Raw genomic sequence first — 23,029 nt, forward strand, 5'->3', positions numbered from 1 at the left:
AACTCTGCTGTCCCTGCTGGAGGGGACACTGGGCCACAGCTGTAGTGCTGTTTTGGGCAGAGTGGTCCTAGAGACAGTCACTGAGCAGAGGACAGGGCTGGCTCGATCAGGTGCAAATACAGATCCCCAAACAAGGGCTAAAGCAACAGCTCTGAGAGCCCTTCTTCATACCTCCACTACAGGCTGGGACCAGCTGTCCCTTCACCAGCTCTCCAACACCCCCACATGGAAGCCTACATCCCTCACCAGATACAGACCCAGACCTTCACTGCTGCCTTCTTGGAAGGGTCTCCCTGACCTTGCTTCAGGCCAGAGAGCTCAAGGTAGATCTGTCACTTTTTAATGCATGCAGGTACCTACCTCAAAGAGATGAGTGCACCATGTAAGAGAGTCAAGTAAAAGGCTTCCTGCAGACCCTCTCCCAAGCTTCTCTTCTCCAGAATTAGCTATGCTTAAGTCCCCCTCCCTTCCTCTCATACTTGTTTCCTAGCGCTCTGAATCCTTGTGCCAATCCAGGCTCTCCACCATCCCATGTCATTCAGCAGTCAGCCCCAAGTGATGTAGGCAAGACCCAGCTCAAGGTCTACAGATATTTGCCCTGGGATTCACACCACTTAAACCACAGCTTCACCCCACTATGGCCCTCCCTGTAGCAGAGGGCTCTTTTGGGAGCTGGCATCAGAGGTTTCAGAAGGGTTAGGCACATCCTGGGGCAATCCCCACGCTCAGCACCCGAGCTGAAGTGGAAGGAGACCACTCAGAAGCCCATTGTGTTAACATGTCTACACAGCAGTACATTTTATTCCCTATAGACACATTTTTTTAGCCAGCCCAGGTACTTGGGTTTCCAGCCTGCAACAGCTGGAAGTGGAAAACGTCACAGTTTTTGTACAGCACAGAACTCTGTAGCAAGATATCTCACCAAGTCAATTGGCCTTGGGAGACATGGAATCTCTTGTCCCATGTTTGCAAGTTGAAGAATCCCAGACAGGTTCAGCCCCTTCAGTCTCCCTCTCCCCTGAAGGCAGCCATTCTCCAGCACTTCCAAACTCTCAAGACACTAGGCAGACCACTTACAAACCAACAACCCCCCTACAATCTCATTAAAAAAATAGTAACTAGAAATTCATACAATCAAGTCTCACAACACATGCTCAGAACAGAGGTCACACCAGCACATTCATCTCCCACTTTACAGGCAGCACAGGGGGTGACCCTCCACATCCTCCTCACATCAGTGATTTCAGTGCCAAGCCTGTGAAAAAATGCAGTGGACTTCATGGGCCACACCAGGGAAAGGCAGAACATCTCCCAGGCTTGTCTGTGAGTCTCCCCAAGCCTGCAGCAGAAGGAAGATGTTTTATTTGATGAACAGCCACCCTCTAGCAATGCTGGGCATGGACGCCCTTGGGCATGCTGCTTCCTCCAGGAAACTCTTGGAACTATCTACAGCAGGCATAGAGCCAGTTCAGGTCTCTATTCCCTGCTCTCACTCCAGACCGACATCCCAGATGCCCTTCCTATACCTCGAGCTTGCAGCTGCATCCAAGAAGTGCAGTTCCACCTGGTGTCAGAGAGCCCAACTGCAGAGCTCTGGGATGGCCAGAAGATGAGAAAAGTGTTAAAACTGCATGAAAACAGGAGGAAGAAGTAGTAAAACAAAGGGAGTAAATCACTCCAAGCACTAGCCAGAGGCTTGGTCTCCTGCTGGCTTGCTGCAAGGCCAGGATTCTCTCTGAGGCAGCTCATCTCACCCCAGCACAGCGTCAATGCTTTGCAAATAGTCCCCCACATAGTGGTGGTTGTATGTTGCTTTGTGCCAGGCTCTGGGCAACTGCACTCTGCCATGCAGCTGCCTTGCCCAGCAGTGCCCTGGGAAGGGAAGGGGCTCTCACTGCAGGAAACTGTCTAGTCTGGCTTGGCTGCTGCTGGCAGAAGATGTGGAAGGAGCTGTAGATGCTGGCCTGGAGACCTTCTTTTTGGTCCTCCCTGCTAATGGACGGATTTCTGCCAGGTTTGTCTGGAGGTAAAACTGTCAAGGAACACACAGACCAAGGTCCTGGGGACACAAGTGACCCAATACCTACTGCAAACCAGCCCTGGGGGCTAGCCATCCATTTGCACCCAAATTAAAACTCCCCTAACTCACAGCAGCAGAGCTGGGGCATGCTCCTGTCCCACGAGTTCCAAATGCTTCCCACTCCTGTGCTAGCCTCTGGCACACAGTCAGCATCCATCAGAGCTTCAAGTTCTACTCTGCATGCCAGGGCCAGGACACCGTGTGGGAAAAGGCACAGCAGCCACAGCCTGCAGCCTTCCAAGGCAGAGCCACCCCAAGGGAAGAGTCCTTGGAGCAGCAGGTCCCTTTTAATTCACATGGCATCATACAAATCTTCAGAGACACTGAAGTGGCAGAAACTAAACACCACTGATTGTAAAGGTCTTGCCCAGCCCCTTGCTGTGGACTGGAGAGCAGGTGGAGGCTGTGCTAGCAGAGCTGCAGGGTTACAGACCAGCCTGCAGCACCTGGGCTCAGAGAAAGGAGCTGCTCCTCCATCAGCCACATGCAAGAGGCAGCACTGGGACAACTGCCCACCTTCTCCATTCACCTCAGACTGACAGCACAGAAACACCTGTCCCCAGAGACCTGCCATTGTGTACCTCCACCAATGCCAGAGTAAGGCCACAGGAGGTTTTCCATCAGGTCACACCTTCTAGCCTCCTGCTTTTCTACAAGGAGCAAAACCCTTTCAAAACCAGCACCAGGAGCTAGAGCAGTGTCAGAACCATCAGTTCAGGCTTTACCCTCTGCAAGCACTGTCTGGGGGAGGCAAGAGAGGGGCAGCCTATCGGCAGGGTGGGAGCTCAGCCCAGCCCAGCCACTCCTCAGAATCATTTAGGTTGGAAGAGACCCTTAAGATCATCAAGTCCAGTTGTTAACCCAGCACTGCCAGATTACCAGTAAACCATGTCCCTCAGCACATCTTTTAAACCCCTCCAGGAGTGGCAACCTCACTTCCCTGGGCATCCTGTTCCAGGGCTTGACAACCCTTTCAGTGAAGAAATCAAGGTCCCTCACTCGCTGCAGGGCTGCCCACTGGGACAGGCACATCACAGCAGCAGTGTCCCAGAGGAATGAAGGCTTTGGCTGCATGGGCTGGCAGGCATGCAGCCAAGAAGAGGCTGTGCTACACTGCTGTCAGAGATCCCAAGGGCAGAGGAAGCCCCTGCAGATTGCACAGGTTTGTGGTTGATGCACTTCTCTGAGTAAGTCACCTCTGATAATGCTCGCAGCAAATTCAGGTCCTGCATGCCTTTGTGGAACTCAGACTGTTCAGAGTCAGACAAATCTGACAGGCTGGGATCCTGGAGGAACTCCTTTTTGTTGACTGTGGACATGACACCCCAAGATGGTCAAAACTGAAGAGAAGGAAGAGACAGGAGGTGTGTATTGCATCACTACTGCCACATAAGCTGCAGGAAAGGATACAGGTTGTATGAACTTTGTTCTGCCTCCCATGCCATCATATCCCATCCTCACCTAGGAGAGAGAAAGAAATGAGCCTGGAGCCTTGGCTACCTCACCCCACATTGGTTATGGGGAAGGGGGAGCCTTGCAGGCCACAGTTTCTGGAGAGGGATTCCAAGCACCTGGAAACACTCAATACAACAGATTGAAGGGTATTAGTAAAGTTTAGTTATCTTGGGCACTTTGTGAAGTAAGCTGAGCCTTTGAAGCAGGAGGGAGGCTTAGGATTTTGTCACTGTGACTGAGAAATACAAGGAAAGCACCCAAATTCTGTGAAAGCTCCAAGAAGGTGGAAGAACGGATACAGAGGGCTGCCAGGAAAGGCATGAGCATCTGTCATCCCTGGAGCAGTGCAGGACTGGGAAGTAGCCAGGTCATGCTCCAAGATTTGTTTTCCACACACTGAATGTGGCAACATAAAGCCTCATTTGCTTCCTCCTGTAGGGTCACTTCAGGACAGAGGTGTGCAGTGCCAGCCCTCAACATCATCACCAACTGGACAGTCATACTCACAGTGCCGGTGTTCTTGTGGGGACCCAGGAAGCTACCCGAAGATGGCTTCTTGGAGAGAACAGAGTTCCTGATGAATGCTGGCAAGAGTCCTTGAAGAGCATCATCCTCCAGATCATCTGCCCAGTTCTGCCCCACAAAATGAGAAAAGCCCTTAAATTCAGCAGATTCAGTGCAGGTTAAGCCCACAGAACGATACTAACGCTAACAATGAGGACAGCTACCAGGACAGTGGTTACTGCTGTACCACACAGCAGGCCAAAGAACAGCAGCTTCAAGCCTCCTGCCAGGGCCCATGTGGAACAGCACACTGCACCCAGCAAGACTGGGAGGACAGCCCCCTCAGCTGACTCCACTGCCCTCATGGTCAGCCCCACGCTGTGCTTGCCAAGCACATCTGCTGCAGGGAACTCGGCAAGAAGCATGTGAGCCTCCATCCTCCCTCTCCTACCCAATTCCAGGAGGCCTGAGGCAGCAATCAGCATTTCTAGGAGACTGTCAAGCAAAGTACTTTGAAGCATTTACTGTGGTTCTATAGAGGGGCTGGTCTATGGTCACAGTGTCTCCTACATGGAGAAAATGGGTCCTTTATCCCAAGCTTATTAACAGCAGAATCAAAGGCATACAGAAAAGGGAAAAAATAAAATTCAAGACTAGTTCTTTTACCTCCACTTTTTCCTTCAGAACTTTCTTTGCCAGATTTACCACCGGAGGCCTGTAAGAAGCCCAAGGAGCAAATCAGCAGAGATTTATTCAAGTGGAGCTGGCAAGGACAGACAAGGCCAAACAAATGACAACGGCACTTGCAGCACGACATCAGGCAGCTGGAGAGCTATCTGATCTCACACAGCAGCTTACAAAGAGAGACTTTGATCTCTCTGAGAAGCAGAAAGAGGAGAGAAAACTCACAGCTTTTTATCCATCTTCCTCCTTTTTGCAGGTCTCAAGGGAGACCTGCAGGGCTCATGTTCAGGAGTGTCCACATCAAAGGTAGCGTCTAGATCGATCTCATCGCTGTTGGTTGGGTGGTGGAGCTTCGGGGGCTGCAGTCCCATGGGAGCAGGGCTGCAAGGCAATGCAAAGTGGTATCACCAGGAGGTCACTGCCTGCCACCCAGCAGACCAGACAGAGCTGCACAATGCACAACTGAGTTGCAAGGCAGCTGTGAAAACAGGATCAGAGCCCTCATTGTGCTTAGAAGTCACAGAAAGGACAATCTGAATCCCAGAGTTTATAGTCAATGTCCCAGTCACAGAATGGTTTGGGTTGGAAGGGACCTTAAAGATCATCCATTTCCAGCCCCTCCAGGGACACCTTCCACCTGGCCTTGAACACCTTCAGGGAGGGGGCATCCACAACCTCCATGGGCAACCTGTTCCAGCGTCTCACCACCCTCATTGTAAAGAATTTCTTCCTAATCTCCACTCACTCTCCCCTCTTCCAGCTCAAAGCCATTACCCCTTGTCTTATTACTACAAGCTCTAGTAAAAAGTCCCTCCCCAGCTCTCTTGTAGGCCCCCTTCAGGTACCAAAAGGCCACTATAACAGCTTACTGGAGCCCTGTCCAGGCTGAACAACCCCAACTCAGCCTGGCCTCACAATGGAGGTGCTCCAGCCCTCTGATCATCTTCTGGACCTGCTTTAGCATTTCGATGTCCTCCTCATGTTGTGGGCACCAGAACTGGGCACAGTAGCCCAAGTGGGGTCTCACAAGAGCAGAGTAGAGGGAAAGAACTCCTGTTCACCCTCAGATGGTCTGTGTTGTAACAATAGTACCCAGAACACAGGGGGACTGGCACCCTGCTGTTCTGTCTACACAGCTTACTCTGCTGGGGTAACAGCACAGACCTCTCACTAGAAAAGGCTTGACAAAATTGTGAAAGATGCCAATTCTCAAGGCCAGGCTCCTCTGCCTGCCTAAGATCTCTGGTCTCCTATAAAGCTAAATCTGAGGCAGCCAGAAGAGCAAATTTAGGGATACTCCCCTAGCAGGACACAGGGAACAAAAGTTTGTCATACCCTAGCCTGTTCTTTCATCCTGCCCTGAGCCAAACCCTCCAAAACACCCACCTTTTCCAGGCACACCAAACACCACCTTGTCAGCACCAAGAAAAACAATACAATATGGGATACAAGCAGCACAACAACCATGCTACTGCAATCCCTGGCAGGTGAGCATGTCTCTGCTTCCCCAGCTCCTACTTTGGACTTGCCATCTCCATCCTTGGCCCAAACCCAAGCATGGGCTTCACTAACCTTTCAAAGACTAGTCGACTGAGTGTCTCACTGGTTACAGATGGGACCTTCAGACTATCCTGCAAGATGTCTATCTTCTTCTTCAAACTCTGAGGGGAAAGGGAAAGCAGACAGGGTGATAAGGGAAGATTCAGTAGCAGATGTTTTGCCCTTTTTCCATAAATTAGTAACAGGTGGAGCTCAGAGGTGAGGCAGATAAGAAAGGTAAGGTGGACTGGGTAACCTAGTCACTGAGCAAGAGCCAGCCTGGAACTCCTGGCTTTGCAGCTGCAGGCCATGGCTAGTTGCCAGTTACTGCAGACTGAGGAATTATATTCTCACCAAGATCTCCTTGTCTGCATTCTTCAGATCCTTCTGGGTGCTTTTCAACTCCTCCTCTGTCTTCTTCAACTCCGAAACTGTTTTCTGCAGCTGCAGAACAAACCCCCCCCCAAACAGCAGAATGCTGGTTACCACACCAGGGAGACTGCAGAGCTGCAGTGCCAGTGGTATGCTCTGCAGCACAGGCTACTTTCCCCTCTTTCAGGGCTCAGTTTTCCTCTCTGACCAATCTCTCCTGTATCAGAGCAGCTGAATGCATGCCCATTTCTTCAAGCTGCCTGCAGAGGGATCTCCAGGGCTGCTTGGCCAACAAGAACCTTCCCAGTGCACTTCCTGAGCATTTCTGGTTGATAGCTTTTCCCTGCTCTAACACTTGGTGGCTGCATTCTGAATTTCTGCAGGACCTCGAACACAGCAGAGCACAGGAATTACAAACCACAGGCTGGAGGAGGGCTGTGCATCAGCAGTCCTGGCACATGGACAAGCCTGATTCAACACGGAAGGCTGCCAGGAGCAGGGGTCAGGAAGTGGACTGCTACCACATCAGAGACTTTGGTGAGCTCAGGAGCCTGGGCCAGCTCCCACAGTGCTGGTGCAGCCAGCTCTCTGGATCCTCAAGAGCACTGACTCGTATCCTCCTGACGCAAGCCGGCAATTGGGGCTCGGCACGAACTCAGCCAGCAGCAGCCCGATTCCAGCAGCACCTTTCACAGGGGTTAACTCCCTTGAGGAGCAGCACAGCAAACTGAGAACCTCCTTCTCCATTTGAGGGGACAACAGCAGCTATGTCTGAGTAACAAAAATAGACCAAGTCCACCCACAGTCTCTCACTTTGTGAGCTCGGACGTGGGGATGTCCCAGGGAACACCTGCGCCTTGGAGAGCAGGGCCACACACACGCCTACCAAGGGCACCTGGCACCAGAAGTGACAGAAAGACTCCTGACCTGAGCTAACACAGCCCAGCCAGGCCTGGAGCATGGGGAGCACAGCAATGGAGGCATATCAACAGCTCCACAGTCTGCCAGGTCAGGACTGTCCCTGGCAGGCTCCAAGAAGAGCTACCTTGTATGTCCTCACCACTCTCTGGAAACCTCTCCTGCCTGCGTGCAGCATCATGCAGGGCTCCTGGCCCAGTTCAGCTGTCTGAAGGCACAAAGTTGAGTGTGACTGTGGTTGTGCCAAGCCAGGGTTAAGCCCTCCTAACTGATGCCAGCTCAAATCCCCACTCCCACCTTTCCTAGAGGCCCAGTTCTGCAGGAGGAGAGGCCTGCAGCTGAGCTAGTTCATGCTCAGCAGCGTGGCAAGATGAAGGCAGCGTTGCTTCCAGAATTCAGTAGAAGCAGCAAAGCACCTGTGTGATGCTGCCTTCCAGTCCAGGCTCCCTGCAAAACTCTGGCCAGCTCTGCACATGCTGCCACACTTGTGTTCCCTGAGACTGAACTCCTGACAATCACCCATGAGCTGCTCACTCACTGCAGCATCACTCCCTAACCAAGAAACCCCAGCCTGACACTTCCATGTGACCCATACCCCTGCAGAGGTATTGTGTGTGGGAGGAGGTCATAGCAGAGGGCTTAGGCCACAGTTATGGACAGAGATCTATAGACCAGATGTCACCCTGGTGACTCAGACACTCCCTTTACCTTGTTATTGACAGAAAGAAGCTCCTTCTTCAGCTTCTCTGTCATCTCACCAGACATCTTCCGAGCCTCCTTCAAGTTCTCATATTCCCTGCAAAGAGACCAGGAAAGTCATGCTGTTTGTGAGAGGATTGAACTAGAACTAATCAGAGACAAGCCAAGGTCCTTAATTTGAAGCTCTGCAACTGCAGAGCCACCAAAGAAAACCCATGAAACATAAAACCCTTTAGGAAACAGAGTGGAGAGTGCACCAACACCGACCAACAGCACATCGAGTGCACCACTGTCCCAGAGGGAATAAAACCTGCATGGGATACCATGCCTGAGAACAGGGCCTGAACAGATCCTGCCAGCACAAGGGAAACCAGATCCAGAGATATTTCAGTTGCCAGTGCAAAAGCAAAACAGAGCAGCCTTCATGCTGGCAGCAAAGAAGGGACTTTGCTCTAAGTGACTTTCAGAGACTTCTCACTCTTGGCTATGGCACATTCATTCCCAATTACACCACAGGGACACTTGCCTCATTACAGCTTTGTATCAAAGCTACAATTATTCAACTGCCATCAGAACAGACAAAAAAAACAGCTGTGGTTTTGCCCAGCAGGACCAGATGGATTTCCAGGTAGGGGAGAGGAGTGCTGCAGATTGGCCTGGCCACAGAGCACTGGGAGGCCACAGCTGCACCATGCCCTGCTGCAGAGGCACGACCTGGAGCTCCCATCCACTGGCTTCCACCCAGGTGCAGGAAGGGAGCAGGAAATAATCATCATCACCTCATAGGTGCACTGACAACTCTGGAGACAGTTCCCATGGTGACACACATGTCACTACAGTGACAACAGGAACACTTCAGTGTGACAACCTCCAATCTACATCCCGGGGATTTGTCAGTCAAAACCCACTGGAGGCTCAAAAAGGCAGTGGGAGCTCCGCAGAGCCCATGTGCCTGCTGGTACTCAGCAGAGGTTCTCCCTGGGCACACCCAGGACAGAAGGAGCCAGCTGTGCCAAGCCCACAGCGCCTACTTTTTCAGTGAGACACAGTAGACTGCAAGCTGCTCCACCGCTGCCTGCCCGACTCCCATCTCTCTGATCATCTCCTCTGCTTCGGGGCGCTGACTCTGAAGCAACAGCTCAATCCTGCACCAAAGACAAAAACATACTCTGAGCTCATGAGTCACAAACAGAACTGCAGCTGCACACACACACCGTGCACGAGACTGACATCCCAGCTCCTGGGCCCTGTGGCTGACTGCATTCTGGGCTGGGATTCTGCCCCAGTGTCCTCTGACTGCAGAAGGGCAAACAGCCATGCTGGGAGCACTGAAGTCAAGGCCGGCCAGCACACAGCATTGTGCCCTGCTGCTCTCCACAGGGAGAGCAACCACCTGGAAACACTGCAGGGGCAGGAGCATAGGCAGGCGAGGGCCAGTGTGCTAATGCAGCAGTTTCCAAGCCTGTAAAGGTAAGAAAACGCAGCATGTGGAGGTGGACATTAGAGCAGGCACAGGAGGATCCTTCCCCTGCAAGGACAGAGGCGTGCAGCCCGGCCTGCAAGGCCCAGGGTCTCACCGCTCCATGGTTCTCAGCTTGTTCCGCAGGCGGCGGGCCTCCTCCTTTGAGCTTCTGTTATCCTCCTGCTGCTGCTCCAGGAATTTCATCTGCTTCTGCAGGGAAGCAAGCACACACAGACCGGTAGGAAGGCTCCGGGGATTGTCAGAGAAGCATCCTGGCTTATGCGCACTGCGGGCAGCTGGGAGCATGCCTTGGCTCTTAATGCTATCACCACCTCAGCAGCCCAGGATTAGGAGAGTTTAGCTCCCTCCCTGCTGCACCCTGAGCTCTGCCCCTCACAAGCGCAGCAGGGGCTCAGCACTCATCACAAGATGGGTCTGGCACTGAAGCTATGCCAGAGCCTCCTCTCTGCTGGGAGCGCTTTTGGGGCTGAGCAGTGCCCTGTCTGCAGCCACAATTAGTGTTTAAAAAGCAAAGGAGTCCACAGCAAGCAAACCTTGCTATCGCCTTCTCCTCCCTGCACAGCTCATCCCTCTGCTCTCACCTCCCAATTCTCCTTGCTGTTAGCTGCTTAGAGCATAAATAGGATTGCTAAGTGGGGCTCTTTGGAGTGACCTCAGCCGAAGCAGATACCCACCCAGCCAACTCTCTCACCTGCCTGGAGAGACTGCAAGCCTCTGGCAGCCATCAGCTTGCCAAGCTCTCCAGTAGCAGGCAGCAGTAACAGCCTCAGCTGAGCCAGAAAAGCACAGACCTGCAGTCTGACAGAAGAAAGCTGGCCTGAATTAGCACTGTTTCAAAGCATCTACATGGTTTAGGTTTGAGTGCACCTGAGCACCTCACACAGCATCTTCCAAATGCTCTGGGTCTGGGTTCAGCACAGGGGTGACTCTGGGGAGAGGTCTAGCCAGAGAAAATTACCTCATAAAGCTCCATTCCACAGAGATGTGAAAGGAATTTAGCTGCTTCCTGCCACAGAGACCAAACAGCTGTGAAACTGCAGGGACTTTGCAGAGGAGATAGTGTTGCAGTCTCATGTGTTGTTCCTGTTTAAGCAGAACCCATCTTTGGCTCTTCCTAAGCACAGCGCTCTATACTTCAGTTCCCCAAAGCAGTGTTTTGTGCCAGGTTGGAGCAGACTCCCTACCTCAGACAGCCTCAAACAACAGCAAACTCTCACACAGAGGTTCAGCAGCAGCTGAGAGTGCTAGGAGAAGAGAGGGATGGCTTGCAGCTTGTGGGCTTGACCTGCGTCAGAGCTAGTTAAGCCTCTATTTTCACTGCAGAAGTTTAGTGCTTTAATCTTTAATGATGCAGTATAAGACAGTGCTTGGCACTCAGCTGGGAAACCCTGTACACCACAGAAAAGATACCTCCAGGTCCCTAATCCTGCCTTGTCCAGCTTTCATTAAAAGGACTTAAGCATATACAGAAATCTTTGCAATAGGCAAGATAACCAGAGTCTCCTCCTGAAGTACCAAAGCAGGAAAGCCAAGCACAGAGATGCTGAGCAGCAAGCACTAGCTCCCACCATCACAGTTGTTTCTGTAGGAGTAGGAACTATCAGAAGTACCTCGCCACTGGTACACCCAAGATCCCATGGCACACATGGGCATGGCACAGGCCCAGGCTACCTTTACACCCAAGCAGATTGGCTATAATCCCATGATCAGACAAAAGAAGTTGTGCTGTCTTACAGCAAGGTTTGTCTCACATTAATTCCTTCTGTATCTCCTGCCCTACGACAACGCCATGGTGCTAGTGTCAGGCAGACCTCTGGGACTGGGTCCTCGAAGGAAAAGCTCAGCTGCATATAGCAGACAACCTCATGACCCACACACAAGCTCTACCTGGGCCATTTGGCTTTGCAGGTCAAGGAACATGCTACAGCTTAGGCTACCAAATCAGACTCGTAGCCCAGGGAGAAGGGATCCTGGGGAGCAATTGACCCCTACCCTACCTTTCAGCCTGCAGCTCATAAACCCACACGCTTGAACCCCACCTTCTTGTGACAGGCAGAAAATGCCCAGCCCACCACCAAGGCAGAGTCATTCCTCTCACTATAAGACAGCCCAACAAAGCAGCTCCTGCTCTTAGCCTTTTCCACTTGTTGTTTATGCACAGTACATGACTACAGCTTGAGTCACTGCATGCTGAAACAAGGGGAATATTTGATCCCTGGACTTCACACATTACTAACCTCACCAAAGGAAAGCCCTGGCAACAGCACAGAGACAGGAGAGTTAGCTGGATCAAATCCCACTCAGCTGAAGCTTGCAACTCCCCCTCCATATATTTCAGTTTGATTTCTCCTCCAGACAAACTAAGAAACTAATTTTCCTTGAATCCCGCCTGGCCTGAGCCCATTTCAGAAGAACATTCTGCCGCAGGGAGCCGGTGCTCGGCAATGGGGCGCTGGGGCCAGCTCTCGCACTCTGCTCATGCTGCTACCTTTATGATCAGCACTGCCACTTCATTAGCAAGGCTCAGCCAGAGTCTCCCAGGCTAGGCTGGCATCTCTTGCCCACCACAGCCACCTCTGCCTTGAGCAGGCAGCCACAGGCCTGGCTTTTACACCTCTGAATCACTCCCGACTGGAATGCAGGCAGGACCTCAGGACTAGTGACATCACTCACTTTGGATTAATAAAAGTGAAATGAGCACCCAGCTCCACTGCCCTTGTGTCATTCAGAGATCAAGGAGCCTTGAGGCATTAGATTCAAAAGTCTCACCAGCACAATCTTTGTTGAAGATCTCCACAGGCCCCGCTAGTAAAACTAACACCAACAGCACGGTAGTTAGTGCCCAAGTCCTGCTGGGGACAGGAAAGGTACCTTGAGAGAGGAGCACAGCATCTCTGTCTCTCCCAGCACCTTCTGGAGCGACTCTATCGTGGCATTGCGCAGATCCAGAGTGTCCCTCAGCTCATCCACAAGAGCCTGGCACTCCCGCTTCTCTTTCTCTGGAAAAAAGGAAAACAGAGAAAGGTCACAGCCCAGCAACCCTGACTTTATCTGCCCCACAGCAGCAGGAGCACAGCAAACAGGAACCGCTTGCAGTCTCGGGCTCCAGGCTGCTCAGAGTCAGCCATTCCCACAGAGCGCCATTTCCCTAAGTGCTGTCTGCAGCAGGGTCTGTACTGAGCAATTGCTTCTCCCAGTGCCAGCAGGCTTCAGGATTTTCTTTACTAAAGATAACAAGTTCCCTTTAATAGCTTTCCAGTGCCAGCCTTGCTAGCATTAAGCTGATGTATCTTGCACACGCTCGCAGGCAGGCTTGCACAGGGGAAACTCTTCTAGTCACACCAAGTTGTGGCAGAGCTGGCGAGCTGAGCCCCAAGCCTGTCCTTTCCACATGGAGCCTAATGTACAGAGCAGCCCTGTGGAGCCCTGGGACAGCTGTGTGCAGTGCCCCACCCTGCTGCGGCATCACCCTGCTGCTGCATCACAGCCCTCACCATGGCTCCAGCGTCAAAGGGTGAGAGGCAGAGAAGCAGAGCTCTGCTGGGCAGGGTCCCCAAAGCACCCACTTTTTGCAGGTCATGAACCTTCAAGTCCTGCTGTCCCTCCCCAGGTAGGCAATCCAGTAACAAATCATATGCCTCTGACTACCAGAGAGGTGGTAGAAAACACCAGAGCACAATCTGTGTTGTAGAGACAAAGGACAACAGCTCAGGAAGCAACAATCACCATGAGGAACTGACAGACCCCAGCAGGGAACAGCCAGCATCACTAGAAAGCTCAAAGCAGTTGGGTAATGAGGGAAAGCAACAACTCTGTCTAACCCTGCTGAGAGCAGGGTAAAGTCTTCAGCTCAGCATCTCCTGTCTTTGCTAAAATCACCCATGGCTCCAGTCTGACCATAGTGGAGAGCCAATCAGTGCCTTTCCAAAACATGGTTTCTCCTTGCAAGCAATCCAGCTCCAAATTGTGCCACTACATCCTATAGCAGCGTGACCTGCAGCCCAGCTTCACTGCTCAATCAGACAGCAGAAGAGCCACGTGGGGCTGGGGAAGAGAGGAACACATCCCAGCAGAAGCACCCAGGTGAGTTGTGAAACATTTCTTAGCAAAGCATTTTTTTCTCCACTGATCTGAAAAACCCTTCCCCACCAGAGGCAGCACAGCCTTGAGATGCTCCCCTGCATTTGCAGGGACTCCCCAATCACCAAAAGAGTTAGGGCTTCCCCCTCCTCCATTCCCAGCTGCCCAAAGGCAGATGGCAGGAGTCAAACCTCCCTGTGCTACAGGAATGAGTGTTCAGCTCATTCACTGTGCCTCCCACAGCGCCTGCTGGGTCTACTGGGAGCTCAGCGCCTCTAGAGCCATTTGCAAGCTGATCAGAGACTGGCAATTGCACAGCCCTTCTCCAGCATAGAGCACATCCTTTTAACTGAAGAATTTATACACAAGAACCACCAGAGAGCAGAGTGCCCACAGCAAAAGAGGCAGGAGGTGGGAAGGAGCTTCTCGTTTCCAATATGAAAAGAGAATGGGACAGGGAATGTCAAGCCCAACCTCTACTCACCAGAAGCCGAGAAGATGAGCAGGCCTTCGAGCAGTGTTTCTTGGAGAACATCCTAGCAAGAATCCCAGCCACCTTCCCCAGAAGATCTGGCTCTCTACCAAGTCACTAAACTCAACCAAGCTGGCAAGAGAACAGACCTCAGAATAGCAGAACCGCATGGTCTGCACAGCTCTCTGAGGCTAGGGACTGAATCCTCAACCTCCTGGCTATTCATGTCTGTCTCGTGCATGCAGTCAAGGCAGAGGGAAGACTCTCAGGGTGTGGGTGAGCCCCCAGCATTCTTTAAAGACTTTTTTCCCCCCCTCTCTTCTGCTACTGTGTCTTCGGATTTCTGTCACTCAGAGTGACATTTTCCTTTCGCTGCTCATGACTCATGTTCTGATGACAGGCTGCCTACAGACGACGCTTAAAACCCATCGACAAGTCTCCAGGGCTTTTGCTCTTCCTCCCTCCCTCAAACATCCTCTAAAATTAAAGATGGGAAAATGGAAGCGCACACACACTGAACTCCGTCTGCTCTTCACACGACACATGTGGCACTGCAACAGCCAAACAAATCCCACTGCTGCCTGGGCACTCTCCTTACCCCCTCAGCTGTTAGAGCCCTTGCCATATGCAGCTGTTGAGTTCTCAGGGAGCAAACCAAGGGGTTTGCTTCCAACGAGCCTGCTCCAGATATAGCTCTGCTGCACTTCTGGTGGCTTGTGACTAAGGAGAGGGGCAGAAAAATACAAATTGTCTGTGTCTCCAAACTTGCAGAGAGCTTCTCAGTTACAGCAGAGCTGGGCAGGCTGCAGGCTCTGTGTCATACAAGCTTTGTACAGCTTTAGGTGGCCTCGCCTCAGATAAACCTCTGAAGAAGCTGCTCCAGCAAAACAGTTTGCAGCCTGCACCACGCCCTTGGCTTCAGAGAGAGGTGGGCTCTGCACGGGGGCTCCTCAGGCCTGGGCAAGGCACCTCACACAGAGCAAGCCCAGGACACAGACTACGAGCTACTCATCACCCACAGGCAGCCGAAACTCACCTTTCATGGAGAGCTGAGCCTTCACCTTGTCCAGTTCATTCTGAAACACAACACACACAAACAGATTAGGAAACTCCCTGCAGAGGAGCTTCCACTAGATCTTAAGAGGACTCAGGAGGTTTCTCAGCAGGACATTAGCACCAGTCAGCAGCTAAGAAGGGCACAAGGTAACAGCAAGCACCGTGTAATATCACAAGGAATGCAAAGAGCACCTCCAACTGGCATTCTTCAGGGACAGAGAAGAAGATCCCAGTTTCATCTTAGCCTTGTCAACCTTGTGTTTCTCACACTGTCAGTCATCTTGTTTTAGCTGAATAATTTTGGAAGGCTCTCAGGGAAACACAGAAAAAAAAAATCAGACAGGAACAATTTTTATAGTGTTTTACCTAAACAAGGCAATAAGGCTGGGATGTTGCCAGACTAACTGGATTGAGAGCTGCTTTGAACTGAAGTGAACTTTAATCGGGTGCAGGTGGGAGACAGGAGGGCACATCCAACTGTCTGAGAAGGTAACCAAGCATACCATCCAACAGCAGCAGCTAGCATTCTGACTGACACTAAGGCACTGCAGATCTGGATGCTGATAGGAGCTAACAGCTCAGCCCAACAGCCATAAACAGATCACCACTAAACCACTCCACAACACACTGAGGGCCTGCAAGACCTCCTGGGTGCTGTGAGGGTCTGGGGAAGGTCAAATGTTTCTAACACCTTCACTAAGGATCAGAAAGAGAGAGCAAATGCCCCATAGCTTAAATTACACATAAAGAAGTGATAGGAGTTACAAACACTGGCAAATAGCCAAAGGAAGTGCAAAGAGGTTACAAAGAGAGGCTATCTATAAATAATGCTGCCCTTTTTTTTTTTTCAAGTGAGAGAGAAATATATACAGGAAAGAGTCAACAGAATATGACTTTAAAAGCTGTGTTAGAGAACTGCAGAGGAAGAAGTCAGGCAGGAACTGCAGTGGAATAAAACCATAATAAAATGCCAAAACAGTACTGAAGCAGAGCACACAAATCTGTGCAACCTGGAACACCACATGCAAATCTGAGCTGAGAATAGCACTGCCAGTGACCACGGACCTGATGGGACCAGAGCAAAGCTCTGCTAGTGACAGCAAAAGCAGGAGATATGGGCTGTAAAGCCGGGTAAGCAGAAGGGACTCAGTGCAAAGCCTAGCAGAGCTGACTTGGACTTGCCCCTGGGGGCACAACAGCCCGAGGGCTGACACGGAGTTAACTCTGCTGCAGGAACTATTCTGGAGTAGCTTCCTCAGAGTCCTATTCAGGAACGATTAGTGAGCTCACAAGATGTGCTAATTAGCCTGATAGCAAAGAAGTCTCAGGCTGCTGCGGGCAGCTATGTAACATTACCTCATTCATCAACTTAATCTGAAATCCCTCATCCTCCACCACAGCTCCTAAAGGCTGCTCCAAATTTTCACTCCGCTGACAGAAGCTCTCCTCTCTCTGCCAGCATGAGTTACAAGACCACAATTTCCTAAGATCAAATGAGTTTATCCTGACCACAAATAGACAGCTGTCCTCACAGGTTCCCACCCTCCCCAGAAGGTTTACAGGCAGGAATCTTCCTCCTCCTCCGCCTGCCTCCTTTTCACCAAGCTGAACCAGCCAAAGTCTCCTGGTCTCCTCTGGAAGAAAGGGCTCAGCTACCCAGATCAGGGTAGTGAAGTGCCAGGTTCCAGGCTGTTACACTGAGGTGTAACACCCCAAAACTCACACTTCTGCTCTGTGAACAGCCACATGAAGATTGCTCTGATCACCAAGGACCACCTTTAAGAGCAACACAGGATAAATCCAGACTCAGCACCCAGAAATGCTTGGACACATTGCAGCATTCAGCCTGTGGTCTGCAGCGACTCCACGGAAGCAAGTTTCAGCTGAAGCTAACGACCAGTGGTGGGAAACAAACCAAGCCCACCACTGCCCTTTGGCTGTAAACATTTCAGAGCAGAAGCAAGAGTGAGGAAAAGCACCAAAGACAATTATCATCCAAAAGATAACATGGACAGTTCTGCAGCAAGAGGAAGAGGTTTCAGATTATGAAGGGGCTCTTCCAACCACTTATAAGTGGGTGCATAAGGCTGGTTCTCAGGAAAGTGTCCTGTTGGTCTCCCCCAGACAAGTGCACCACAGCGAGGCACTCTGCTTTCTAGCACACTGAAGCACACTCCCTTGCCCCAGTCCAATCCTTTCAAGGCTGGAAGCCAAATGCTCATTTCAGGACATCTGCAGGCTGCACAGATACAGCTCCAGTTGATTATGGAGCTAAGTACCACTCTATAGCCAGGCTCTTACAGGAACAGGCAGTGGTCAGCAACAAATCCTGGCTTTGGAGGCTTTTCCAGGTGAAATTGCTTCTGGTTGAGGAGGTCTCCAATACTTTCCTCAGCTTTAAAGAGTCTGGGGATGGCCCACCATGTGTTTGCTTTGCTAAACTGCTGCCCAGGCCAGAATCGGATACCCCATGGCAGAGTAAACTTCTATCTCGATGGACATTAAATCCCACCCAGGAAGACCACCCATGTTCTTCACACACTCCAAGTCCTCCAGAAACAAGACAATGCACAACATGGAGCCAATAACAAACCAGCATCAGCCCAGCAGCAAGAGGGATCATAGAACCAATAAGGTTGGAAAAGACTTCAAAGAACATCAAGTCCAACCTGCCACCCAAGACCTCATGACTACTAAACCATGGCACCAAGTGCTATGTCCAATCCCCTCTTGAACACATTGTATGGGACAGTAAACACCCACACAAACCAACTCACTAATCCACACAGAAAATAGCTGGCTCTTTCCTTCACCTCTCATTAGGAAAGCTACACACTCAGGGCTAGATGTTGCTCTAACAGCCACACAAGAGGCTTTGTAGAAGCAAGACGAGTTACCATCAAACTTGTTGTGCAGAGAACAGCTCTGCTATCCTACCCTTGAGCAAAGGAGCAGATCTTCAGCACAGCCTGCCTGGAGGAACCCATCTTAGATCCCAAACTGGGGGTGAGAGGGAACAGAAAGCTTTTTCTAGGGCAATTTTCTGCCGTCAACCTATTTCCAAGTCCCTCACTCGTGTATTTACACTTGCGAGAACAGATAGGAGGATGTGACTCGAGGCAATGTTTATCTGCCCCCAGCCATCGCTCTGCTGCTGGGGCACACGGCTCCAAAAGCCCCAGAGATGCTTTTTCATTTTCTCAGCACAAATAACTTTGGCCTTCAGCTGCTTTATTAGCCATCTTGGAGGATGAGGGTGCTACTGACATTACAGTCTGGCTGGCTTTCTTTTAAAAACATGGGATATACATACAGCATTGTCATGGCAACTGCTAATTATGGTAATTGCTGCACATGCTGATTCTAAACACAAGAGGGTACAAGCGTCCCATTATACCAAGGTCAACCAACTACTTTTTTGTTGTTGTTGTTGTTTTGGCACAGATAACTCCAAGACATAAGGAGCCATGCTTCATCCAGACTAGACGAAGGAGGAGAACACGGAACAGCCACTCTGTGTTCATCCCTCCTCACTCACGGCTCCAACACACCTACAGGTGGCACTTGGCAGGAGCTGAGGTGCTGGGTGAAGTTCTCCAAGTTACCCCCCAGGACCCAGCCTCAGCACTGCCCACCACTGCTGGTGCAGCTTTAGGCAGTCCCTTTCCTAATGTATCTTAGGGAACCCCAACTTAACCTGATTTAACCTGCTCTAGATGAAGATGTCTCTGCTCACTGCAGAGGGGTTGGACTAGACAACCTTTACAGGTCCCTTCCAACCCAATCCAGTCTATGATTTTATCAGCATCCTTCCCCACTTCCTTACAGTCTGTTCAAACCCACCTGCAGAAAAGTGAGGAAATGGCACTTTCTCCAGCAGCCCCTTCTCTCCAGAGGTGTTAGCAGGGCTTAAATGCAACTGAGCCAGATACCACCAGTAGTTCATAGAATTTAGTATTTTCCTTCTCCTGCCTTTTGTAAAAGCTCCAAAGCCTCCTCCCCAAGGCTTTGAGACCCAAGGGAGAAGCAGCAGTTGGATGTTTATTTGATAGTGCTTCAAGTCTCCAGGTAAGGTGAGAATGAGAGGGAACAGCAGTGAAGTAGAGGAGGCTTCTTGAGTTACCACATGAGATTCGGTCAGGAGGAACACTGGAACAGGCTCCCCAGAGAGGTTGTGGAGTCTCCTTCTCTGAAGACTTTTAAGACCCATCTGGATGCATTCCTGTGTGACCTGCACTAGATTATATGGTTATGTGGTCCTGCTCCGGCAGGGGGTTTGGACTCCGTGATCCCCAGAGGTCCCTTCCAACCCCTAACATCCTGTGACCCTGTGAACTCTAACCTGCCATACAGAGACCTCCTTACAACACAGGCAAGACTGGGCAAGGACCAAGAGGGAGGGCAGACAGGCAAGAAACACTGATGTGCTTCAGGTCTGAAACACAGCACAGAGAGCACAAGCTCAGGAAGCAGCTCTTGGCAGAGGACCACACATCCAAGACTCTGAAGCATCAGACCACAGAAGAACCACCCAAATTACCTGCAAGGTCTCTGCATCCGGTGCTGTCTGCTCCTCCAGGACAACATCAAAAAATAGCTTATTGATGATGTGTCTTTTGCTGACCTAAACACAGGAGACAGAAGAGGTTGATGGGCACAGATACGGACACACAACACGCTGACAGGCAGACAGAGGGGGAGAAGGTACTACGTGGTCACAAGGCCATGAAAAGCAAGTCAGATCACGTGCTTGATGCCATTGGTGAGGACGCTCTGCTTTGGCTCATCAGCACAGCAGCAGACCCCCCACACACACTCAGTTTTGGAAGCGCGACTCCAGCCAAGCTCCCGAGCCGTGGCAGAAAGATTCAGGCACTTCTGAATCAAGCGCAGTCTGTTCTCTGGCAGCTAAGGCCCAAGCAGCTGACGCTGAGCTAACATGATGCCAAATCCTAAGACAGAAGTACGTGCTGCTTTCTGCAGGCAGAAGGTGCTGTAATTGAATTTGATAGCTCTCCACACCTCCCCCATGCAGTTACAGCTTTGTGTTTTAAGTATTATATACAGTCATGACACCAGCTAATTGCATAGTTACTGCTACATAAGATGTTATTTCGCGATAACTCCATGGTAACCCAGAGATGTAAGAGGCAGTGAAGAACAGAGGGAATCAACAAGTCAGCGAAGGAACAAGGGCCAAGACCTTGAGAGGAAGAAAGAAGCACGAACACGGAACAAGCCCTAGCTGCAGCTGGCTAAAATCCTATGTCTGAGTTTGAGGCAACACCTCCTGCAGCCACTACAGACTGAGATATACTGGCAGCACTAAGGCTGGTGACAAGTGACTTCAAAGAAGTTCAGGTCCCAGCTAAGCTACTGGATCCCCAAACCTTGGCTGCCCATCTCAGGAGCACAGCACATCCTTCCTTCCCTCCCCAGCCTTGGCTTTACTCAACAAAGGGCCAAGTGGTGCAGAGTGAGGGCTGGATTATAATGGCCATGCACAGCAGAATGAGCTGCTTACCCAATGGAAGCGGCAGGGCACCCTATAAATGTAACTCTGATGTCCTTATTGAACCCTTCTTGCCCTCTCTATCATCGTGCCAATACTTACATGGCCTAAATAAAAGCCACAAAACCCCAGAAACCCTTCCTAGAGAAGCTGTAGTCAGGACAACAGCAGAGCACCCCCAGACCATCCTTCTAATCAGAAGGGTGGCTGAGTGGGGGGGGGACTCGCTAAGCCTTTGGGGGATGTTTTAGGGGATGACAGTTCCCACTACTTCACACCGTGACCCCTTCCCCCCATACACCACAGGCTCAGACCAGGACTCCACGGTGCCATTGAGCAGAGCACTGTGCCACAGGAATACTAAGGTGTACAGAGGTGATGGTTTTACCTGGATTCTGCACTGCGGGCATGTCCGGCTTGGTGCTGTGTCAAACCACTGTGTGAGACTGAGAAAGAACAAGAAAACACACAGTAAATCCTTAAAATCCAGAAGCACTGCTCCTAGGGGTCACCCCTCAATTCCCAGGAGACTGCAGGATGCAATTCCTTTCACCAAACCAGAAGCACAAGCGTTTAGTCCAGAGGGGCAGCTAACGGGGACGCAGTGTTCCAGCACGTGCACTCTCCTTTTACCTCTGAGACAATTTCCAGCTGAATTTAGCATGTGAGCTTATCTTTACCAGGGAAGTCTTTACAGAGCTTGCATCTCCCTGGGAGAGAGCCTTTGAACAACTGTAGCTTCACAGCAGCAAACGGATCCACACGCAGAGCGACACAAGAGCTGCTATATCAGGATACAACGGCTGAGACATCTCCAGTTTGGTCAGCTCCAAAGGGTGCCGCTGACACCAAACATGCATCTGCAGAGCGATGGAGACTGGGCTGGTCTCTGCTCCAAGATGGTGAACACAAACCTGTTGGGCTCCCCAGAAGAGCTACAAATGCATTTTGCAACCAAGGCATCGGATCACACTCGGAACAGTTTATTTTTGGAGCAGTGTAACAATCTGGAGCTGGCAAGCTACTGTTGGAAGCTGTTAGAGGAGAGCAAGCCCGAGCTGTGCTGCTGGTTGAGAAGTGACCACTGCACCTGCCAGCGGTGGTGTCTCTCCAAGTCTGTTAGCCAAAAAAGCAAATGCCTGCTCCCTCCACAAACACACAGAATTTATTTTCTCAGAAGCAACATTTCCTTCCAAGACAAACACTTGCAAAACAGTTACTGTAAAAGCATGAAATTGCCTGGAAGGCTTCTCTTATAATCTAACACCGCTCCTTTCCCATGAACACCCTGTGTAGGAGCAATCTGCTGGCACTGGCCCTGCCAGAGCGGGGAGGCCACAGGCGGGAGAGACAGCACAGCCGAGGATCCTGCGGCAGCTTCATCAGCTCCTCTAAACCACTGAAAAACGGAACTACTGCCTTTAAAGCTGCCAAAGCGGCCGGGGCTTGTGCAGGTTAGAACCAAGGCAGCAGGCAGCTGAGGACGAGCGGAGGGGCACATCAGGTACCAGCCGCGTAGCGCACCAAGAGCCCCGCGGAGCAGGCTGAGCCGTATCTCTGCAGGAAGGGGCTTCAAGGACAAACAGCTGCAGACCTGTCCACCAACTCGCTCCAGCTAGAGGAACCCGCAGCCCTACGGGACTGACACCGCATACCTACCCACCCGCCCGCCCCGCTCCCCGCGGACGGCCGCAGCCCGGCAGCCAGCGGGGTGGGGCGCGGCGCTCACCAGGCGTGGTGGAAGGTATGCCCGCAGGGCACGGCAGCCACATCCCGCTGGTTGTCGAAGAAGTCGGAACAGATGGTGCAGTGGGCACGGATAGGCATGGCGAGAGCTCGGCAGGGCCGGGCCGCGGCCCCCAGAACCGGAAGAGGCGCGCGGCGCCACGCGATTCAAATCCGGCCGCGCGCCCGCCACTTCCGGCCCGGCGCGGAAGTGACCTCACGGGGCCCGCACGGGCCTGAGGCCGGGGCGGGCCGTGAAGGGGGCGTGTCTCGGGGGGGCGTGTCTCGTGGGCGGGGCGTGGGCGCGGCTCCGCGCCTCCCTGGCCCTGTGGGCGTGTGTCTTGAAGCCTGGCAACGGCAGCTGGGTCGCGAAGCTCCGGCCCAGGGGCTGGCCGGGACGAGGTGCCGCACCGCTCCGCCGCCCTTACTGCCAGAGCAGCAGTGTCGCCT

General features: G+C 51.7%; 1 protein-coding gene across 1 annotated transcript; it reads right to left on the reverse strand.

The window, feature by feature from the left end:
- Window positions 1–1,122: 1,122 nt before the first annotated feature.
- TRAIP (TRAF interacting protein) lies at window positions 1,123–22,681 on the reverse strand. Its single transcript, XM_054166939.1, has 15 exons — window positions 22,584–22,681; window positions 21,243–21,300; window positions 19,883–19,966; window positions 15,323–15,362; window positions 12,606–12,733; window positions 9,829–9,923; window positions 9,283–9,396; window positions 8,261–8,348; window positions 6,617–6,706; window positions 6,296–6,384; window positions 4,949–5,104; window positions 4,706–4,754; window positions 4,043–4,168; window positions 3,491–3,541; window positions 1,123–2,020 (listed from the first exon to the last, which is right to left on the reverse strand). The coding sequence occupies exons 1-15, from the start codon at window positions 22,679–22,681 to the stop codon at window positions 1,892–1,894; spliced, it is 1,395 nt and encodes a 464-aa protein (XP_054022914.1). The 3' UTR covers window positions 1,123–1,891.
- Between the last annotated feature and the right edge of the window lie 348 nt (window positions 22,682–23,029).

The sequence above is a fragment of the Dryobates pubescens genome, chromosome 1 (assembly GCF_014839835.1).
Source record: "Dryobates pubescens isolate bDryPub1 chromosome 1, bDryPub1.pri, whole genome shotgun sequence".
Classification (NCBI taxonomy): domain Eukaryota; kingdom Metazoa; phylum Chordata; class Aves; order Piciformes; family Picidae; genus Dryobates; species Dryobates pubescens.